This window comes from Ascaphus truei, chromosome 1 (assembly GCF_040206685.1).
Source record: "Ascaphus truei isolate aAscTru1 chromosome 1, aAscTru1.hap1, whole genome shotgun sequence".
In the NCBI taxonomy this organism is placed as follows: Eukaryota; Metazoa; Chordata; class Amphibia; order Anura; family Ascaphidae; genus Ascaphus; species Ascaphus truei.
This window is the reverse complement of record NC_134483.1, coordinates 224,149,602-224,170,628: the sequence shown is the minus strand read 5'-3', so window position 1 is coordinate 224,170,628 and position 21,027 is coordinate 224,149,602. Positions and strand designations below refer to the sequence as shown.

Sequence of the window (21,027 nt, the reverse complement as noted above, 5' to 3'; positions counted from 1 at the left end):
TCTTCTCAGGCGAGGCTGGTGCACCGACATCCGATAATGTCACTTGGGTCGAATGGGGCATTGTGGGTCCTATCACAGACTCAATGGCTGTCCATGGGAATTGGGGGCTTCAATAGCCCCCCTTCTATATATACACAGCATGAACCTAACTAAATCACAAAGATAGCTGCATAATAAAAAAAATGTTTGTCTCTAAGAAATATAAAAACAAATGCAAGACCCAAAACAGCATTGAATAAAAAAAAACTAACCGGGGTAATGATCGTAATATAAAATGACCCACTGCTGAGAAATATTTAAAAAAATTATAAAAACTAAGATTTGAAATAAAAATAACATAGCCAATACTGACAGATACAACAAAATAGAAAATATATACAGTATTTAAAATCCTAGATAACATTGAATGGATGTAGGTTAGAACAACATTTTCGCTAAAAGTGAATCTCTTATACAAACACCATATCTTCTACAATTGTGCACCTTTTATGTCCCTAATAAAGTTTAGTGAAAGATGCATAAGAGCAATATACAGAGAATAGGAACCCAGACTAGGGGACAGCAGAGAGAGCTGGGACATAGGAAACAAGAGAGGGGGAACACACCCAGACTAGAGCTCACTATTCCCCTTCATGCAAGGGAGGCAAAGGTCAGGAAAGCCTCAGAGGGTCAAAGAGCGTAGTGGGGATAGGGGAGGGGAAAACATAGCAATAAGTAACAGTATTGACATATATTAAGATATGGCACTAGTAATGCATACAGTGCTGTACATACTGTATTAGGCCGCGCCTATAGTGCCGGCGAATGCGACGCGTGATGTCACCCGTCTCCGTAGCCGCAAGCAAAAGTTGTATTTCGCTTTGCGGCGGTGGCGCGGGACGAACAGGCTCCAGATTGGTTCAGGGGCTGTCACGAGGTGACAGCCCCTGAAAAATCAAATAATTACGACTACCAAAAATCGCGTCGCCCCGTTGCTTTGTCGCCGTCGCACTTACTACAAGCGCACACGGCGGCGACAATGCATTTGTTTTTGGGCGACGTTGCGTCGCCAGCACTATAAGCGCGGCCTTAGACTAGTAAAAGGAGAGTTAGTCACTGACCCAAAGAACTTACATGTACTTTTTATGTTGTGAATAAACCTTGTACAGTCTTTCCCCACTAAAACCGGATCCTCAAGTATTTACAGCCTTTTCCTTGACACACAATTATAGTACATATTACATATTGTACATTACAACAGCCCAAACTACACGTCATCTGTGGAAAACAAACCCAGTAAGTCACCACGTAGCAGAAGAGCTTAGCTGTTGTTTAGGGGCTTCAAGTGTTATGATTATGTCTGTCTATTCATTCAATGTGACTGTACAGAATAAAAAAAAACATTAGTCTTCCCGGACTACAGGAACCTTAGTCACTACATAAAGGAGCAAAATATATCTGTCCCAGGAAAAAACACTTGGCCAGGCCCAACTTCCAGCCCTGGCCGGCCCCCTGCAGCCGCCGGGCCCCGGACACTTGTCCCGGTTCTCTCTCTCTCCTCCCCCCCCCCCCCCTCCTGTCGGCGGCCCTGTATCTATATTTAATAGGGAAGCAGCAAGCCCTCCCTTACTTTAGCAGCTTTACGGAGCTAAATCGTGGTGCTCCCAGCTCCTGGAACTCCTTGGTTGCCGATTATATTAAACATTTTGCCAGGTTCTGTCCATAAGGGCACCTGTGTCTTCACTCAAATGTGCTGTAAAGGGACATATTTACTAATCCATGCTGGAAAGTGCCTTATGGCGTAACCCTGCTTAGTGAACATGGACCAGACTTTGTTATCATGAATCAAGTGAAAATGTAACAATGACAAGAGAGCCCATTACTTAGGTAAGCATGTGGAAAATGAGACATACTGTATATAAAACATAATAATTATGCAACTAAACTGAGATTTATGATGGAGGGGGAGCTGTAGTAGATAGAACAAGTTAATTTTGGGATTGATGATTCAGGTCCTTCTTGCATGTGGCCTGCTGACCACGTACCTATTTATAACTAAAGTGGCCTGTAACCAATAAGGAGCATTAGCTTAATTGCGTCAGCAGGAGATGCTACAATGATAAAGATGAATCTACTTACCCCACTGAATCACTCCTTTTTCATTAGTTTTTTATGCTAACCGAGTTATACTGACAAGCTCTAAAGGGTGACACAGCTTACTACAGTACTAATGACTCCAGTGCCAGAAAATACCACAAAACTGTAAAAGTAGTGAATAAACGGTAACAAATATACACAGAATATATATTAAAAAAATAAATGAAAAATACAAATATAATATAATAGCTTTGGTGCTACAAGTTGCTTTTGCACCTTAGTCCCATGTAGGATGGCACACATGCACATTTTCTCATAAGGTCACTGGCATCTACCCTGTGCAAAACATCTTTGGTTTACGGACATTCCGCACGGTTTTATGATGGAATGTAACCCTCATAATTCAATATCCATCGGAGTGCCATGGATCCACATGTTTATTGCAACATAATTAGAATTACACGCAGGGAATAGGTTTTTAAACACAATCCAATTTAAACCCTTAATTGCAAAATTATGAACGCGATTAATAATAAACGTACCGTTTTACAAGTCGGGCTAGAACATTTATAGATGGAACAACTGCAGCCAGAGAAATAATCTACATTTGTCGTCAAAATCAAATCCTGATGCAAATCGATTTCCGACTGTGCCATTCTTTAGGCAGAAATGTTCTGTGGAGGGTGTTTGGCAGATCACAAGCTGAATTCCAATGACCTGATGAGATGCTGCCCCCCCCCCGAGATGTTCAGGCTTCTTTTTAATGTTATTCTGAGGAGCGCGGCTTGAGATTCGATTCCTTTTCCATGATGAAAACAAATGTTTGTTCTTTATTAATTGGTGCCGAGGTACCCAAGAGACTGCCACTATGTCTTAAAAGTAGAATAGCAGTTAAAATGTGCGCAGATATTGATAGGACTAACAAAGTCAATGTACATGATGTACGCTTGTCACTGAGCTGTAACTCGTCTAAACCCCATATAAAGAAGCAATGGAAGTAGTGGACTAGCATTAGGAGTGCAGAAGAGGACTGGACCAATGCCCCCCTTTCCAACCCCACTGAAGCCTGCAAAACATTGCAGTGGCAGAGATGGCACAGTGGTATCTGAAATGGGAGTCTATGGTTATATCAGCCACTATAATATGAGAGTAAGATTTTGGGGTCAGAAATGACTTGTGCCCACCGTAATCTTACAAATGATTACTATTGTATGGGCATAATACACTGGTAAACCATTTCTACATAATAAATAGATTTATATTATACATATATTAATGATATATATATATATTTTTTTGATTATTAAGCTCGGCTAACACCGTACAGATATCTCAACATCCATCCACACACATACACACCCTATTTCCTCGATTCTAAGACGCACCTTTTTTCCCGATTTTCACATATCTGAAATCGAGGTGCGTCTTAGAATCGATGTTTTAAAAAACATTTTCTCCATTCAGGAGAGGTCTCATGTCATCGGAGGACAAAGCGGACGGCAGTGGCAGGAGAGGTCCCACGTCTGCAGATGGTTGAATATGGACAGGCGGCAGGAGTGCGGCAGGACAGGTCCCAAGTCTGCAGGTGAATGAAGATAAGAAGACGGCGGGCGGCGGCAGGAGATCATAATAGCATGAGAGCTGAGCAGGAGCCGAGCGGCATAGGGGAACGGCTTGGGAGGTGCACACTTTAACCGGAATTCAGACACCTGTCAATTTCCGGTGTTACAGTATGCACCTCCCAAGCCATTCCTCTATGCCGCTCGGCTCCTGCTCAGCTCTCCTGCTATTATGATCTCCTGCAACCGCACGCCCACCCGCTGTCTTCTTATCTTAATTCAAATGCAGACTTGAGACCTGTCCTGCCACCGCACACCCGTCCACTGTACATCTTCAACCGTGGAAACTCCCCTGCCGCCACCGTCGGCTTCATCCTCCGCTGACATGGGACCTCTCCTGAAACATGGTAAGTGAAAAAGTAATTTTCCTCGGTTGTAAGGGCCAAATCGATGGTGCATCTTAAAATCTATGAAATACGGTGTGTATATATATATATATATATATATATATATATACAGTGTTCGACAAACCTATACATTTGCTCGCCCCGGGCGAGTGGATTTAACCCCCGGGCGAGTAAATATTGGCCCAAGCAGCACACGTTTGGTACTAGGTGGCGAGTAGATTTTTTTGTGTGGCGAGTAGATTTTTTGGTGATTTGTCAACCACTATATATATATATATATATATATATATATATATATATATATATATATATATATATAAAAACAAACATCACAGCTTGCACTCAATGTACTGGTTCATATAGACAGGTGCTAGTCTCAAATAATAGAAAAACAACATTACCATTCTCTCGTCCGGTAAAGAAAGACTGCACTCGGTTCAGTAATCATGAAAACCTGTATTAGGCATCTGAATAGAAAAGATAAGTCACCCAATCCGACGTTTCGGTCCTGGAATAGGCACCCCCTTGAGAAAGGTCCTATTCCAGGACCGAAACGTCGGATTGGGTGACTTATCTTTTCTATTCAGATGCCCAATACAGTTTTTCATGATTACTGAACCGAGTGCAGTCTTTCTTTACCGGACGAGAGAATGGTAATGTTGTATATATATGTATATATATATATATATATATATATATATATATATATATAATATATATATATATATATATATATATATATAAATAAACATGCCTGTTTATTTTAGCTACATTATCATATCTCGTCCTGGTTTCTTATAAGGATATTCTACGTATTTATTCCACAGGTGTTAGACATTTAACCACCTGTTGTCTCTGATTTGCGTCTTTTGTATTTTGTCTTTTTGTATGCCATTGGTGTTGTGTACATCCATTACATTACGGCAGCACTCATTTTATACCATTTAACTATTGTTGATAATTAGTTTTGCGCACCTCATTTTTCTCTCTCTCATTTATATGTATATGTATATATATAATATGATATATTATAGATGTAAAAAGATCATTTTATTATTAATAATCTTGTCTACCTCAAAATGTCAGTATCCCCAATCCCAGATAATCACAGGGTCATGTCCATAAAAGAAAAGCTACAGGCAACATGGAAGGAAAAAAAAAGGAAGGTTTCCATTTGTCTTCAGCCAGACTAGCAGTAAGCGAGTTTCTCAGCTGCCTTTACCTGTAGTTACAGGGCACGCAGAGAGCAGCCAGCACAGCCTCGCAAGGAATGTTACTGAAGATATATAGACATTGCAACCATTAGTATGTTCATAAATTCTTTAATGCTGTAACAAATGCTCCCAGAAGGCTGGTTCTTCTTTCATTTTATAGCATTCGACAAACAGTTACTCCAGTAAAGCTCAAGGCTGGGTAAATTTGTAGAAACACTAATAAATTCTGAAGGAGATATGGAACTTTGCTATGATCACAGAGACACAATATATGTTGATTTAAACATATCTTGGTACCTTAGTTACAGAACCCTTAAATTGTCAGATCTCTCTAGCGTATGTGAATTTATGACACACGGGTCGGTATCCAAATGTTTGATCAGTTTGACAGATTATGTAAATCAATTGCTGAATTAGGCCAATTTTACATATTCATTTGTCATTTCTGATCCCCCTACAATGAGCATAGCAAAAGTGGATATCTGATATGTTCACATGGCTAACAGCCAGTTATGGAAACAATAAACCTATAAGAATAAAATATCCTTGTTTCTAAAATGGTTTTTAGGAAAATTGAACTACTATTTAATTATAGCTCAAAATAGACTTTTCATCTAAGTACACACACTATATAACTATAGATATACAGATATACAGTGTGTGTACTTAGATAAAAAATGTCTAAGTACACACACTATACAGATACACACCCATTATATAGGTGTATATAAAATCTCTCTACAAAAAAGCACAATAGAAGATAATAAAGAGGGAACCGTCGGGGTGCAGAACACAGCAGCGGAGGTATCCGACGGCAGGACGCCTTCTACAGGCGCCACACCTGATTGCTTTAATCTGTTCATTCGGGACTGCTGCATCAAGTGCTGTGGGGATTTAAAGACTCAACAGACACATCAGAGGATGTGCTAACTTTAACAGTCTCTTTAGATTGTGAGTATTGATTTGGCTTATGCCCTTTTTTATTCTCATCTATTAAAACACACCACCTATTGGAGGCACTTGATTTTTTTTTGTGGAAGGACACTAGCAGCATACGCCAAATAGTGGATTCATGTGGACTTTTTAACTTTGTGGGTGTTTTTGTTCATCCAGTGTAGACTAATGCTTATGCCTGCATTGCATTTATGTAACTGCAGCCAGGCATAGATACTAGATGATTACAAGTACATTTGTATATTAATCTCACTGCACAGTACACAACAGAACAATACAGTACAGTGGTATAGACTTGAGCGCGCATTCTCTCGCTCGCTCTTGAAAAACCCACTTGGCCATTTGTGCAGCACGAGTGGAAAATTGCAGTGATATGAGGAGCAGAAAGACCGCAGCTGCTGAATAAACTCGTCAGGCGTAGAGCCGCCAATCACCGTTCTGCTTCACCAAGTCATTCTCCATAATGCCTTTGAGTAGCACTATACAAGGCCCAGGGGTGGTCACACTAGAGACAAATAACTTGCGTGAACAAAATACAGCAACCAAGGGGTTCACTTTCATTTTAAAATTACCGATTTGTCTATGTCTCCTGTTAGAGTACCTGTGTCGCCATGGTGCCTGCATTAATGGGCCAATAAAACAATAAAAACAAATATGTTTATAAGTGAGGTGACTGAGGACCGTGTACCAGAGAGTTAACCTGATCTGGCCATGGTATCTTCAAATGGGCATCAAAAAAATTCCTGGGTCCTCCCTGGTTGGTATTGAAGCTAGTAACTTTTTGTTGAGATTAACTGCATTTTCAGACACATTTTGCTACATTGGCTTTTTGTGTTACATATTTTTCTAGTAACAGGGAACAGAACACTCCTGAGGGTAAAATGTCAAATAATTTTTGGTGTTGGAAGCGTAATTGGTGTAATGTGGTGGTTTTGGGGGAGTTACTGCTAATTTTTAGTGTCCTGCAGGGAGGTAGGTGAGTCAGCTGGATAGCTGGATATTAACAACCCCTTTCACATACACAGTCACACGCACACGTGACAACAGTGATTGACAGCTCAGTTTCCAAAGATCTTTTTCAGCAGCCGTGGTCTTCCGTGCGGTGGATGAGTGGACTTCACTTCATGATTCCGATGCACAAATACAATTTGTGGTTACAGTCCCAATGTTTCACTACAAAGTTTGGCACATCAAAGTGATTGAAGGTGAAGATAGTCCAGCAAAGTATTAATCAGGATGCATATGTAGTGCTGCTTCCCTTCCCTCCCCCCTCCCCCCCCTAGGAGATCTTGCTAAAACTACAGGTGTCTTGGTGCTTGTTACCTGTGAAGGTTCAGGAGAGACGAGCGTCCGCGATCGTAAGGGGAAACAGGACAGGCTTTAGGTTATCCTTCAGTCTCTTCTCATGCTGTCAGCCCCTCCAGTTAAAGCAGGTTCCAGGTGTACTGGAGACAGTCCCCACCATGACAGTCTTCAAGCATACCTCTACCCAATAGACTGTAACTTAGGCAGAGGTATATAAAACAGGATCCTTTATTTGTAGCAGTCACTGCAGTTATTACAGTGTATGCATAGGGTTTTAGGATAGGTCTCAGACCTCTGGATGGTACCAGCCTTCTTGCTGTCTTGAAGCCTAGTCCTCTGCAGATCTTGGGCTGCAGTCTGCCCCAGGAGAGAGACCAAAACTGCATGTCTCTACCCCAGGAGGGGGAGACCGCAGCTGCCTATAATTTAGAACACTTCCTCCCGAAAGCACAGAGGGCGAGGGCACAAGGTCTGCACCATGTTTGGCTGTACACAGACCCAGTTCACCTCCACCCCTTTCACTCAGAGAGGCAGCATGAGAGGGGGTGGGGGGGTGGGGGGTAAACCCCACAGGATAGCCTGACACTGCCTGTAGCTATTAGGACTTACGTGACAGGAGGTAGAAAGTATAACCTGGACCAACCATGGCTACACATATAACATACAAAAACAGAACTTGCACTGACCCAGTGTTAATAACTTCATCATCAGGTACAATACACAAACAGAAACATTTAGATCAGACCAGCACTCATACAAATATAAATCAAAAACACATGCTAACTCGTTAGTTGGAAAAATGTATTTATTACACTAAGTACATTTACAAAAATCAATATGATCACGGCAAATAACTTAACAAAAAGTCTAATAGCAAGTTTAAAGAGGTACCTAGTCACCACACGGATCTCCGAAGCAACACCAATGTTTCAGGGCTTCCTTGCCCTTTCCTCAGGCTTGTAAACTTGCTATTAGACTTTTTGTTTAAAACCAGAGACAGAACATGAAACACAGACAGAGCTCAGTGCACATCCAGTGAAACTTATACACGGTACAGTGCCTAAATATATATGTATAGATATCTATTAAATAAAATGGTCTTTTAGTTGAACATTTTGGCCAAAGTGTTGTAAGCCCCTGAACTAAAAGACCATTTTATTTAATAGATATCTATACATATATATTTAGGCACTGTACCATGTATAAGTTTCACTGGATGTGCACTGAGCTCTGTCTGTGTTTTATGTTCTGTCTCTGGTTTTAAATATATATTGCCATGCTCAGTAGCACTCCTCTGTGACACTTATATGCTTATATATGTTGTGGTTATTTGGGGGGGTTCAATATGAGCTTGCAGATGTCTTGTATGTATTAGACTTTTTGTGAAGTTATTTGCATTGACTACAGTATATTGATTTTTGTAAATGTACTTTTATGTAATAAATTCATTTTTTCAACTAATGAGGGAGCGAGTTTTGATTTATATTTTTATGAGTGCTGGTCTGATCTAAATGTTTCTATTAATCTGGAAGCAGGCACCAAGAGGGTTAAGAGGGTTAAGATGATTAAATCGTCTGGTCTTCTCATATTCAGTGCATCCCTTATGAACAGTGGTTACTGCATAAGTGGTCCTGATGAGACAGGAGAGAGGTTCAGAAACCAAGTACATGCAGTGGCACAACTATGCCCTACAACAGGGATGCTCAACTCAGTCCTCAAGACCAACCAACAGGTCATGTTATGAGGACTGGTCACTGATTGAGCCACTTGTGCTGAAGCAGGGATATCCTGAAAACCTGACCTGTTGGGGGGCGTCTTGAAGACTGGAGTTTAGCACCCCTGCCTTACAACATGCTCACATCAGTGTCCCAGACTTCGTTATTCTAAATGGGTTAAAAAAAACAAAAAAACCCCACAAGTTTTCAATTATAATTGTGGAGTCATTTATAACACTTCAGGACGGGTGGGGTGATAAACTAAAATCCGACCCGGTGATGGGAAAGTGGTGGTTTAAAAAAACAAACAAAAAAAATAAAAAAAAACAAAGTTTGGATGAAATTTCACGGTGGACATTTGTGAAGCTCAATTTAATTTTTTTTTAAATTCCTGGAAAGTATAACATGACCAGGTTACAAAGGGTTTCTAGGAGAAGGCGAGCGTGACATACGCACGGACACATTCACATACAGCACATAGTATTAGTCAGTAGAGAGGCAGCTCCTTCACCAAAACGTGCCTCTGTGTAAATTGGAGACCAGGTGGTAATGTTGGGAACCAGTTGTCATTTTTGCAAAGCCAGAGAACATTTATTGAAATCTCCATGGCTTAGAAAGACGCTTTATACTGATAAGTAAAGATGAGCAGATAAACTGGTTATTGCTTCACATTGGAACTTTTTTCTTCCCCAAAAGGGAGTTACAATTGTATTGCAACTATGTCCAAACAAGCAATGCGTGTTTAATATAATGGTGAAGGTCATTCGGAGACATTTAAATATTGTACTGAACAGGTACCCAGTACAAATAATCCATTGCTTTTAAGATGTTGAAATGAGACTGTAATAGGGACTTATCCCTGTTAAGAAACTTGCCTCTAATCCAGCAGTGTGCTGGTTAATTGCACACCAGCAATTAACCAATTCCACCTGCCTCATCAGAGCTCTGTGAAATAGTGTCATGTGAGACATAGGAAGAGGATTCCTGAGCTCACAATTGGAGCTGACCCAGGAAGGACAGACCAGAAAGTTCCCTAGTCCACAACTGGGCAGACCTGGGGAACAAACAGATGTCTTGAGCTGCAAAGACACTGCAGGCTGACAGCATGACAAAGGGGACAAGATTTCTAAACCTAAATCCTGACATTGCTATACTGTAGCACAGCGGTGCGCAATCTGTGGGGCGCGACCCCCAGGGGGGGCGCGAGACTGCCGACGGGGGGCGCGGGGTTTACAGAGGCCCCGCGCGCTTCCCGAAGGCACTTAAATTAAGTGCCGGGGGAGCTGCAGGGCCTCTGTAAACCATACTTACCCGTGGCTCCGGCGGCTTCCTCCCGGCGTCGCCATGGCAACGCGGCGTCAAAATGACGCTGCGAGGTCATGTGACGTCACGTTGCTATGGCAACGTGACGTCATTACGCCGGTGCGAGGGTAAGTTGGGGTTGGGGGGGGGCGCGGGAGTGAGGGGACAGCCGGCAGGGGGGCACAGGGAAAAAAGTTTGCGCCCCCCTGCTGTAGCACACAAGGGTGCGGACCCAGGAGAGCAGAGAGGCCTTCCCCTACAGCTACAAGATACAGATCAGACTTTCTTATGGGACTGTTATATATCTGTATATATATTTGGGCTGGTAATTAGCTTAGCTAACCACGCAGTTAGAGAGGGCTGGACTACATGTGTAGATATTCTCCAAAGTGGAGTAGGTTTTCTTTTGCTTATTTTGAATATTTTGCTGGGTTCAAGGGCAGGCGCAATAAAGCCTAATTTAAGTTTCACTTTAAACAGTCTCCATTGTGTACCTCTGCACATGTCTCTTACAGAGACCAATGAAAAACATCATCACTTCACACCAGATTTCAGCTATAGCCAATGTCTATTTTAACCCTTCCCTTTGCCTACTCTCCACTCCTCTAATTATGTGCTGTCAGATCATATAACAGGGAAGCAGTGTACACGGTCCCATCCCATCTCTTGCTTAACTTGAGCATTAACAAAGATCACCCTGTGTGTGTATGGGTGGCAAATGTTTCTCTCTGCCAGCACATTCCAGATCTCCCAAACTTGCCTCTCCCTTGAGCTTTGCTTGTGAATGAGCAGAGTAAAAGTGGCCCATTAGCATGCACTCTCACTGCTACCTCAAGGTCAATCAAAAGGCCATCTGATAGAATAAAAACTGTGTGTGCGTGTATATATATATATATATATATATATATATATATAAATAAAATTTCAAAGCTCAACTCTTTATAGCGCACACAAAAAATGTCCCAAAATATACGATAAGCAATAATTTTATAGCAGATGGATAGTAGATCAATGCAAGCGAAGAGAGAATCCTACACTGATCAGGACGGAGTTGGAAAGCATTTCTCAAAGGACATCAAGAGACCCTGCAAAAAAACATCTTACACTTTTTTTTATTATTAAAGAATTAGAAGAAACGTCGCCTTTCGTTTTGACACTCAGAAAATCACGGTGTCAGGTTTGTTCTGCAGACTGCAAACCCGTACATCCTGTTACAGGAAACGTAAGCCAATCTATAAACACCCCGTAAAATATAAGCAGGTATCTCTAGAGGGCTACAGTTTAAAAATAATTAAAATGAATTAATGGGGAAATTACAAAAACGTAAAAACAAATATATTTCATAAACTGAGTAGCACCTTAAAGGGGCAGTTGCACCGAGGACTCAAGTGAACCAAGAGCATGTTTCATAGGTTACATGGACACCTACAAGAATTTGTTATTATTTTGTAAATGGTTAACATTTCCATGGAAAAAAGTGCTCTCAAATCTTAACCAACTTCATTTTCTTATTTTTTTTGGTTCCAAGATTGTTTTTCCAGTCTTCAACATAACAGACACATCTTTATTTTGTTTTTCTTCCTGGTTGCAAATGATGATGATGTCGCTATTCGTAAAACCGAAACATAAGTATCTGACGTGCCTGCATCCAACGGAATGGGAGAAAGCCAAAACAGCCATTTCTCACAAAGAGACCGATGAGTAAAACAGTTACTTTATGGGTAATTACATCTCTCCCAGGAAACCTAGTACACCAAGTTGTTTAAAATAGCAACAATAAAAAAACGTAATCCCCTGCATGTTTAACCCTTTGGGTGCCCCAGGACGTAGTCACAACATGATGGGGACAGGCACATAGTGACTGCGTCACGCCCTACTGAAGTTTTTTTGCCAATTACATTGCGCGGCAGGACGCGATCTGACCGCCAGTGAGGAAACGGAGGATCCCTCCTTTTCCTCCAAAATGCCCCCCCGCGATCATGTTAACGACAGTGGAAGCAGTTACATGACTTCATTGTGCTGGAGGGGCCAAGGCACTCTGACACGCACGACCCCTTTGTCACTCAAAGGGTTACGTGACCTCAGTGGTATTCAACTCTTCAGTGTATGCCCCCTTAGGCTGAGGACCCGCTGCGGTGCGCGGCCGCGTACACGTCACTTACCAGCTCGTGACGTCCTCCTGAGCCGGCCACAGTCCCCCCTCACTGCAAGGCTCACTACGCGCTGTGACGCGTCAGGCGCCAGGGGATGCAAGAGGATTGTGATCCCGAGCGGTGACCCGTCACGAGTTGCGCTGGTGAGCCTATCAGCATCGAGGGCTGGAGCTGTCAGAGCTCTCCCCACCTCCAAAAGGTAGGGGGGGAAGTGTGTGTGTATACCTCCCAGACCCACAACCCCCTCCTCCCCCCTGCGGACCCACAACCCCCCCCACAACCCCCCCCCCCCCCCACAACCTCCTTCACCCCTCTCCCCGGGCTCAATGGCCGCGCCGAGAAAGTTCACTGCAGATCGCGGCGCAGTGACTTGCGCGCGTGCAGTGGATCCTCAGCCTAAGGCCTTGGCCATGTTACTTGCTTGCTGGCGGAAGCGCGCTGACGCGCGCTCCTGCTCAGCACTGAGCTCCTACAGCCGCAATTAGAGTGGCTTTAGTAGGGGCTTGCCTACGCTTCCGCAAGCGCGCGGAAGCGTATGTCTTAGGGAATTTAAAATTTCACTGCGCCTCAGCGCACCTCAGCACGCCAGCAGGGAGCCTGGCCGAGGCCTAAGGAGTGACTATTGTACTTCCACCATATATACATAGATAGAAGGAGCTGTGCAATCGGACCAGTCCAATAGCAGAGGTATGGAGTCTTTCCAGACTTTTAAAAGGTTAATACATCTGTTTTGTTTTTTTTATATACATTTCATAACAAAAAGAGCCACATGTCTGGAAGTTGCCAGTTACTGTTTACTTGTGGAGTTAGAGTCCAACATCAGCTGGATGGCACAAGGCTCGGTTATAACATCGCAAGCAAACAGGGACAAGTCCTTATATAAAACTGCATTGCGTGTGCAGGAGTCTGGCCGAGTCCATACAAGGACAGGCCGCGCTGAGCCGTGCGGACGCTCAGCGCTGAGCCCCTGCATCCTCAATGAGGATGCCTTGAGAGGGGGCTCGCGCGAGCGTCCGCGGGCGTGCAGAGGCTTTGGAGTTTTCAGCCGAGCGCCAAGCTGTTTTTCAGCGCGCTGTCGGCTGAAAACCTCCAATGAGAGTGGGGCTGCGTCAACGTCACGGCGCCGTGACGTAGGCGCCGTGACGTCGACGTCAGTGCGTCGCGGGCGATTGGCCCAGCGACGTCACTGCCCCGCCTCCCTCAGTCTCCCCCCACCTCCGATCGCGGACGCTGGCTCGCCTGTATGTGTGTGGAATCGCACAGCTTCTGCAGGCGAGCTTCAGCGTCCGCGCGGTTCATCCCGGCTCCCCCCCTCTATGGCCCGGGCCTAAGAAAGTCACTTTCAAACTGCAAGCACAGACCCCCTGTGCCAGCACTTAAAGTGTCAATCCAAGCAGGTGACTTTTTTTTTTCTTTACATAGAATTGAAGCAGGGGGTCTCCGGAGCTGAGCCCCATTAATTTCAGCTCCAGGGGCCCCCTGCTTCAGAGATACTTGCCTCCAAAGGGGGTCCCTGAATCTCTTTGCTTTTCTAATTCCCGCACCGTGCAGGCCAAGAGGCAGCCGTGATGTCATCAGTGCGGCTTCTTATTGCCCCAGGTGACGTGGGAGCTTTTAAAAGCAAAGAGATACCGGCACCCCGGTCGGAGGCAAGAATCTCTGGAAGCAGGGGCCCCTGGAGCTGAAATTAATGGGGTTCAGTTCCGTAGACCCCCTGCTTCAATTCTATGTTAAAAAAATTAAATTCGCAAAAAATAAATAAAATCACCCACTTGAAATTCTCCTTTAACGAGTATACAGAAATAAAATATTTACCAGCAAACATAGATGGAAATATGAATCTTGTTTTTATGCGAGTCCTCGCCTGCTTATATAGCTTGTAACCAGTTTTACCCCCTGCACAGGCCGAGCGGCGTGTCACAAGCTCACATAAAACAATTATGAAGTGTGAGACTTGCTGTCCCAGCATCTTAACAAGACCACTCCTCTGTTTTGCACCTCAGCCTGCAAAATGTAAACAAGCTGAATAAGAGGAAGCGCATATGAAAGAATTAACTGGCTATAAGCCACTCCTGCAAGAATGATCGTGTCTCCAGCGGTTCAGAGAAGTCATTGTTTCTTGTTGCAAGGTTTCCATTGCAAATAAAAATACCCCTTGTGAGCACATTCACATGTCTGCAAAACTGCCTTTTCCCCATTATCTCTCAGCATACAGCGCTGCAGCTAGGGATTCTGGGAAATTACATGCCAATGAGCACACAGTTTCTATTCAAAGACAGCACGAGTAGACATTGCCCGGCATTAGGACAACATAAATCAGTAAACAGTAAATACTCTACATGCTGTAGAGATTATAAGATTAGACTGTAAACCCTTTGGGGCAGTGTAAGATATGTGTGCAGAGGTATGCAAAATGGGGGCCGTTTTTAGGGTGAAATTAATATTAGGCTTTATTGCCTGTTCCTTTAAATAACACAGCAAACAAAAATATACATAAAACAACAAACACCTATCCCTGTGTAAGTGCTAACTCGCTCCCCAGTCCCTATCTATAAGACTGGGGGGGGGGGGGTGAAAGCCCCTTACCAGTATACCACCCCCAAAGTCTCAGCGGTACCTTAAGGCAGATGGCCCTTCAGGTCAGTGGTGTCTGTGTGTTGAAGGGTTCAGCCTCTGGTTCCTGGGTCCTGTGTCCAGGAAAAGAGGTCTGGTCCACTTCTGTTTTCAATGCCCAGTTCTTCGGTGCACTCAAGACCTCTTTCCTCTTGTCAGCACCTTTGCACAGTGAGGAAAATCTCTTTCCTGTGTCTCACATGACACTCCTTCACAGAGCTCTCTTTAGGCAGGTGGAGTCTGGCCAATTGCCTGGCTGCACTTAACCAGCTCCCTGCTGGATTTAGTGGCAGTTTCTTCAACAGGGATAAGTCCCTGTTACAGGCAGTTACTCATTTTCCTAATGTTTACTTTTATGCCTGAAGCGCTTGATTCTATTAGGTCTGCTATTATGTCCCGTGTATTACTGCTGTAACGCGCTATGTACATGGATGGTGCTATACCAATAAAGATATGCATACATGTTAAACAGCATAGTTGCACATATAGCAAAGCTGGTGAACTAAAGTAGCCAGCTCCTGCATTCCTATGAATGTATTGACACCAAAATCGACCATTGAAACAGGAGAATGGAAAATCCCATGTAAAATCTAGTGCAAGCTATTAGTGATCCCGGGCAAGTGACTTGACCTTTCTGTGTCTCAGGACCACAATGTAGCCTGTAAGCTTACGCAAAGAGATGCATCACATGCCGTGTACATTCAGAGTTTTATATAAAATGCCGTTTACAGTAAATAAAAATACCACTTGTGGCGAAGCAATTACCGGTATCTGATAATTATTCATTAGAACCTAAACAATGCTCAAGCACTTCACCCAAATTTACTAAACAGTGCGATGTCACAAGGCCCATTTAGTTGAATAAGGTGCGTGAAGGCCTAGTCCCGCTAAATAAATATGGCGCTTACACTTTTAAGACCACAGACTTTACAATTTGTCACTGCGAAGATGCAGCTGACAGCATGAAAAACAGCTCTGGTGGATGAGCTGAAACGTCGTTGTATCTATATATTTTTTTTCTTACGTCTTTACATACATATATAGGATAAGGATCTGTCATCTAAATTTAGCATAGGTTGAACTTGATGGACATTTGTCTTTTTTCAAGCTCATCTACTATGTAACTACGTGGTCGTGGTGTTTTAAAACGCAACTAACCCTAAAAGAAAGAAAAAGAGAGAATACGCAGAGAACAAGGCAGCAGCAGCAGCAGCAGGTGAATGATTACACTGTCACCTTGAGGCATTCTGTAGCGAAACTTTCACATCTACATCTCATTGTAAACATTTACATTGTCAGCACGTCCAAAGTGCACAAAAAAGCGCGACAGGTTAAACAGTTATAGTATAGCCCTTTTTCTTCTTCTGATGAAGATGCAAAAATAGATACCCTCGATTAGCACAGAAATGTGGCTGCAGCATCAACAGGCAAAAATGACTTTAAGTCACCAGTAGAGATGAGCGAATTGGGATTTAAAGGACACCCCCGAACCTGAGCAATACGAGACAAATGTAGTCACTAGCATTGCGCTAAACGTGCAGAGCTTTCAAACTCACTCATCACTAAATATTATTAGGGTTTACTGTGTGTGCCACTTAACTCATTTCTTGCTGTTCGGAAGTCACAATGTTTTGTTTTTAATTAAATCCAGGTTAGAACAAAACATATTAAGGGGAGGAGGGAGAGTGTGTGTGTTGCAGCTCCCTGGCACGAGTTTAAAGAAAATAGCAGATTAGTTGTAACACAGATGAAGGAAAACTTCCCCAAGGTTCCCACTTCCTCTGCCCTTCCCCCACTAAGATAACACTCAGAAGGAATACCATTCTACTACTAGATCAAGTGACACCACGGAGATTGCCAGGTTATGTGGCAGCTGTACACGGGTTTATTATTTGATTTAAAGACCTGCCGTGCAGAATCGCTCAGCTCAGCCAGAAACTGCATGTAACCCCGTCCCTGCTGGAGGGGTCTGAAAGGGGTAAAGCTCCCACACCAAAGACCTTGCCGAAATGAAGCACTGCTGTACATATTGATGCAAGACTTGTATGCTGGGAATAGCTGCACAATTACAAATCAAATACATAACTTGGACAGGATACTGCCACCCTGTGCCCCATATACTAAATAAATATATATATATATATATATATATATATATAAATATTTATATATATATTACCTGCTTTGTGTCAGGGATTCCCCGTGCAGAATGTCAAGAATATTTAGCATTCCACTGTACATTGGCAACCACATCATACACTTATACAGTTCAACCTCTGCAGCACGGAAGGGATTACAGCAATAATCATAGAAAACAAAATCCCCTTTAACATTTCACACACAACACAAAAACAAAGAGCACTTACCTCACTCAAATCCACGTTAGTCTCGTCGTCCACATATTTAATCCCCATTCCAGCATTCATGATTACTGCCTGCAGCGTCTGCCCGTTTGTCTCCAGCTTGCAATGCCTTCTTGCCTTTATGGCACACACATTGTGGTGCTCCCAGCACCTCTCAGCTTCTCCGCCTGTATTGCACACATTGCTTGCAGCAAGCCTTTCGCAGGCACAACTTTTACAAGTATGTCATATAGAAGAAGAGGCAGAGCTTACACACACACACGCGCACACGAAAAGCTGATGGTGAGCCTGCAGGGATCTGACTTGCTGGGTATGTGTTATAGAAAGGCATGCACTTAGACTGACTGCACAGCAGCACACCAACAGGACTTATGATCTGCCAAAGGATGAGAGGCTTAAATCCATGTACAAAGCAGGGCTGCAGCTGTGCCTTGCCTCTAGTTGTGAGCTGGCCTCTCTGTAGCTTGCGCTGAGGACACCTCCCCCTAAAGGCTCACTGTGAAGTGTGCTTGGGTCCAGTCTACCACTTCATGGCAATGACCAAGAGCAGTTTGAAATGCACCATAAACTCAACAAATATCCCCCTCTCTCTCCCCTCTCTCATGACCTAGGCATATACATGCAAGGTAAGGAAATATTATAGTGTTAAACAGTTTAACACTATAATGTTTCCTTACCTTGCTTTCCATGTATATGGTCAATCCCTGGGACAGAGGTTGTGTGTCCAATATCTAACCGCTGGGATCCTGTTGCCTAATTGTTTGGAGTGTGTGGAGAGTCCATCGGCACTGCAAGAAGTCCAGTGAGGACTGAAATATTGAGCAGAGTTCATGATCCCATTGTGGATAAAGGCATTTATTTGTCTTTCTAACTGTGAGTGCATATGGTACCATCTAATTGCTGAAAATATTTTGAACATACTACCCTATGTTTGTTCCCCTTTCCTTTCTTCCCTATTTTTTGCACCAAGGTCATTCTTCTGGTATTCACTTTTGCAGCTATTGTGGAGCCGTGGACCTAAACGGCAGCAGGCTTAATAGGGATAGATAGACAATAAGGGTTAACACCTCTCGTTATAAACATATGTTTGTAGTACTGTTTTTTTATGAGAACTAAACCTTGTGAAAGGACACGGAAGGAGAGAATGGCCCTATGTTAACACTCCTAGTTGTGAGATGATGATACATTTAAAATCAATCTTTAATAGATAACAAATATTAAAATAAAGTGGGACTGACTGACAACACACGAGTAACACCGATTCCAATATGGTATATAACTTTTTCCTGCGTAGATATAAAGGGAAGAGTCCAACCTATTGGATAGTGGGTATAATCATACTACAGATAAGGAGTCATCTTTTCTGCAAAAGACCGGTCAAATGGCAATATAAATCCTAATCTGGTGCCATTTTGTTGGGGTGTATCTAAAATCCTAGTAGGATAATTGAAAAGATGGGTAAAGTAAAAACCTCTTAAGACAGATATTGTGACTATTGTTAAACACCGAAGTCTGTCTTATGTGAAAATCCGGGTCAGATCAAATGAAAATACGGTAAGTAAGGCAGAGATTGACTATCCTTTGGCATTCAATGGAATTAATTACCCCAGAGAGCATATACAAAGGTAAGGGTAAAAATTGTGTATGTATCATCTATTACCCCTATAAGAGCATGGGATAAATAAATGCTCTAAAGTAGTGTCATGAACGAATATACAAAGTCACTCGCTATATAGAGGTGACTAGTATAAGCTGAGAGTATTGACCACTAATCATAGAATATAAGCCTGCTTGATCATGGTAGGGCCATTGACAGTATCCCAAGTACGACTTGTGTATGTGGATGGTCTTATGTGGCTCTGCCTACTCCTGTTATTTGGGCTAGTTGCCTGGCAGACTCACCTCAGACTCAGTGGTACATAAGATAATAGTACCTGATAATGAGAGGATTTTGTTAAACCTCTAGTTATATGACATAGCGGGGTAATCCAATATAGGTGTTGGCCCCAACATGAATCATAACACACTGTGAAAAGCAGTTCTATAATAAGGTGGCTGTAAAGGAGTGAGCCGTTTTGGAGATAAGTGACAGCTGAAACTCATATGCACCTCTCTCTATCAGGGCTCTGATGGAGTCCGCATCTCACTGCAGGTTGTACACAAATGTCTCCCTTGCAAGACTCAGGGGGAGCCCGCATGTTGTGGCTAAATGTGTTCAAGTCACTGGTTCTACTCCTTGTAGCACTTCTGACTGCACATAAAAAATCTCCCTTGCAAAGCTCAGGGGAGCCTGCATGTAAAACTGCGTGTGTGATTAACTGCTCCCACTCCTAGTCTACCCCGGACTGATCACATAATCTCCCTTGCAAAGCTCAGGGGGAGGCCGCATAAGAAAGCTAGCTATTCGGCTCCCTAATACATACATGTTGTGCAGCAGCTGGTTAGCTGCGGATACTGTATAAATCTCTTGTGTCTTCTCACATAATAGTAGAATCTTGGTTGTCGGCTACTCCGATAAGAGCCACATCCGGATACTCATGGCAGACCAGAACGTCATGGCACAGCACACCAACGGCCGTTTCGCGTCCTGATGACGCTTCAAGGTTGCAACGCTCCTCGGAGGAAGCACAGCTGATCTACCCCTCCGTTGTCAAGGTGACGAATACATCACAGCCAATGACCAATCAAATGCTTTCTCACCGATTGAGTGTAAAAGCATGAATTGTGATGTGTAAATCTGGTGTATATGGTGGCAAGTCTACTTCATGTGAGTGAGACCATGATGAAAGATGAGGTTTAATAAAAATGAGAACTACGTTTAATTGATATGCTCCAAAACTAAGAATATGTTATTATAATAATAATTGCGGGAATGCTGCATAGTAATTATCATGATGGAGAAGGAGGGGGGGTGGCTATTAGTATGTCTAAGAAGGTAAATATGTCCTTCTTAGGGGTATTTGGAACACTGAAGATGTTCCTAAAGACATGATAAACCCCCATGTAGGACAGTCAGAGATAAGAATGGGATAAGCTGTTCTCTAAGCTCATAAAGCATACTGTACTAGTGAATAAATGAAGGGAGAAAAGACAAAACCCACATTTATGCCTTGTGGTGAGAGGGTGCCAAGAGTGTATATCCATTTGGATTCGCGTTTTAACAATTCTTTATTCCAGTCAGTCCGGGGTAGACTAGGAGTGGGAGCAGTTAATCACACACGCAGTTTCACATGCAGGCTCCCCTAAACTTTGCAAGGGAGATTTTTTATGTGCAGTCAGAAGTGCTACAAGGAGTAGAACCAGTGATTTGAATACATTAGCCACAACATGAGGGCTCCTCCTGAGTCTTGCAAGGGAGACATTTGT

The 21,027-nt window shown here is 43.1% G+C and overlaps 1 protein-coding gene across 3 annotated transcripts in view; it reads right to left on the bottom strand.

Annotated features, from left to right (window-relative positions):
• Positions 1–21,027, bottom strand: part of MCC (MCC regulator of Wnt signaling pathway) — a 366,135-nt gene that overhangs the window by 253,759 nt on the left and 91,349 nt on the right. The window contains exon 1 of one of the 3 annotated variants that reach the window (XM_075601572.1): positions 17,665–18,081. The exons of the other annotated variants lie outside the window; for them this stretch is intronic. Coding sequence (XP_075457687.1) covers positions 17,665–17,724 — 60 coding nt within the window. The 5' untranslated portion in view covers positions 17,725–18,081. Of the gene's footprint in view, positions 1–17,664; positions 18,082–21,027 lie in introns of those variants that run through there. 3 annotated transcript variants of the gene reach the window in all.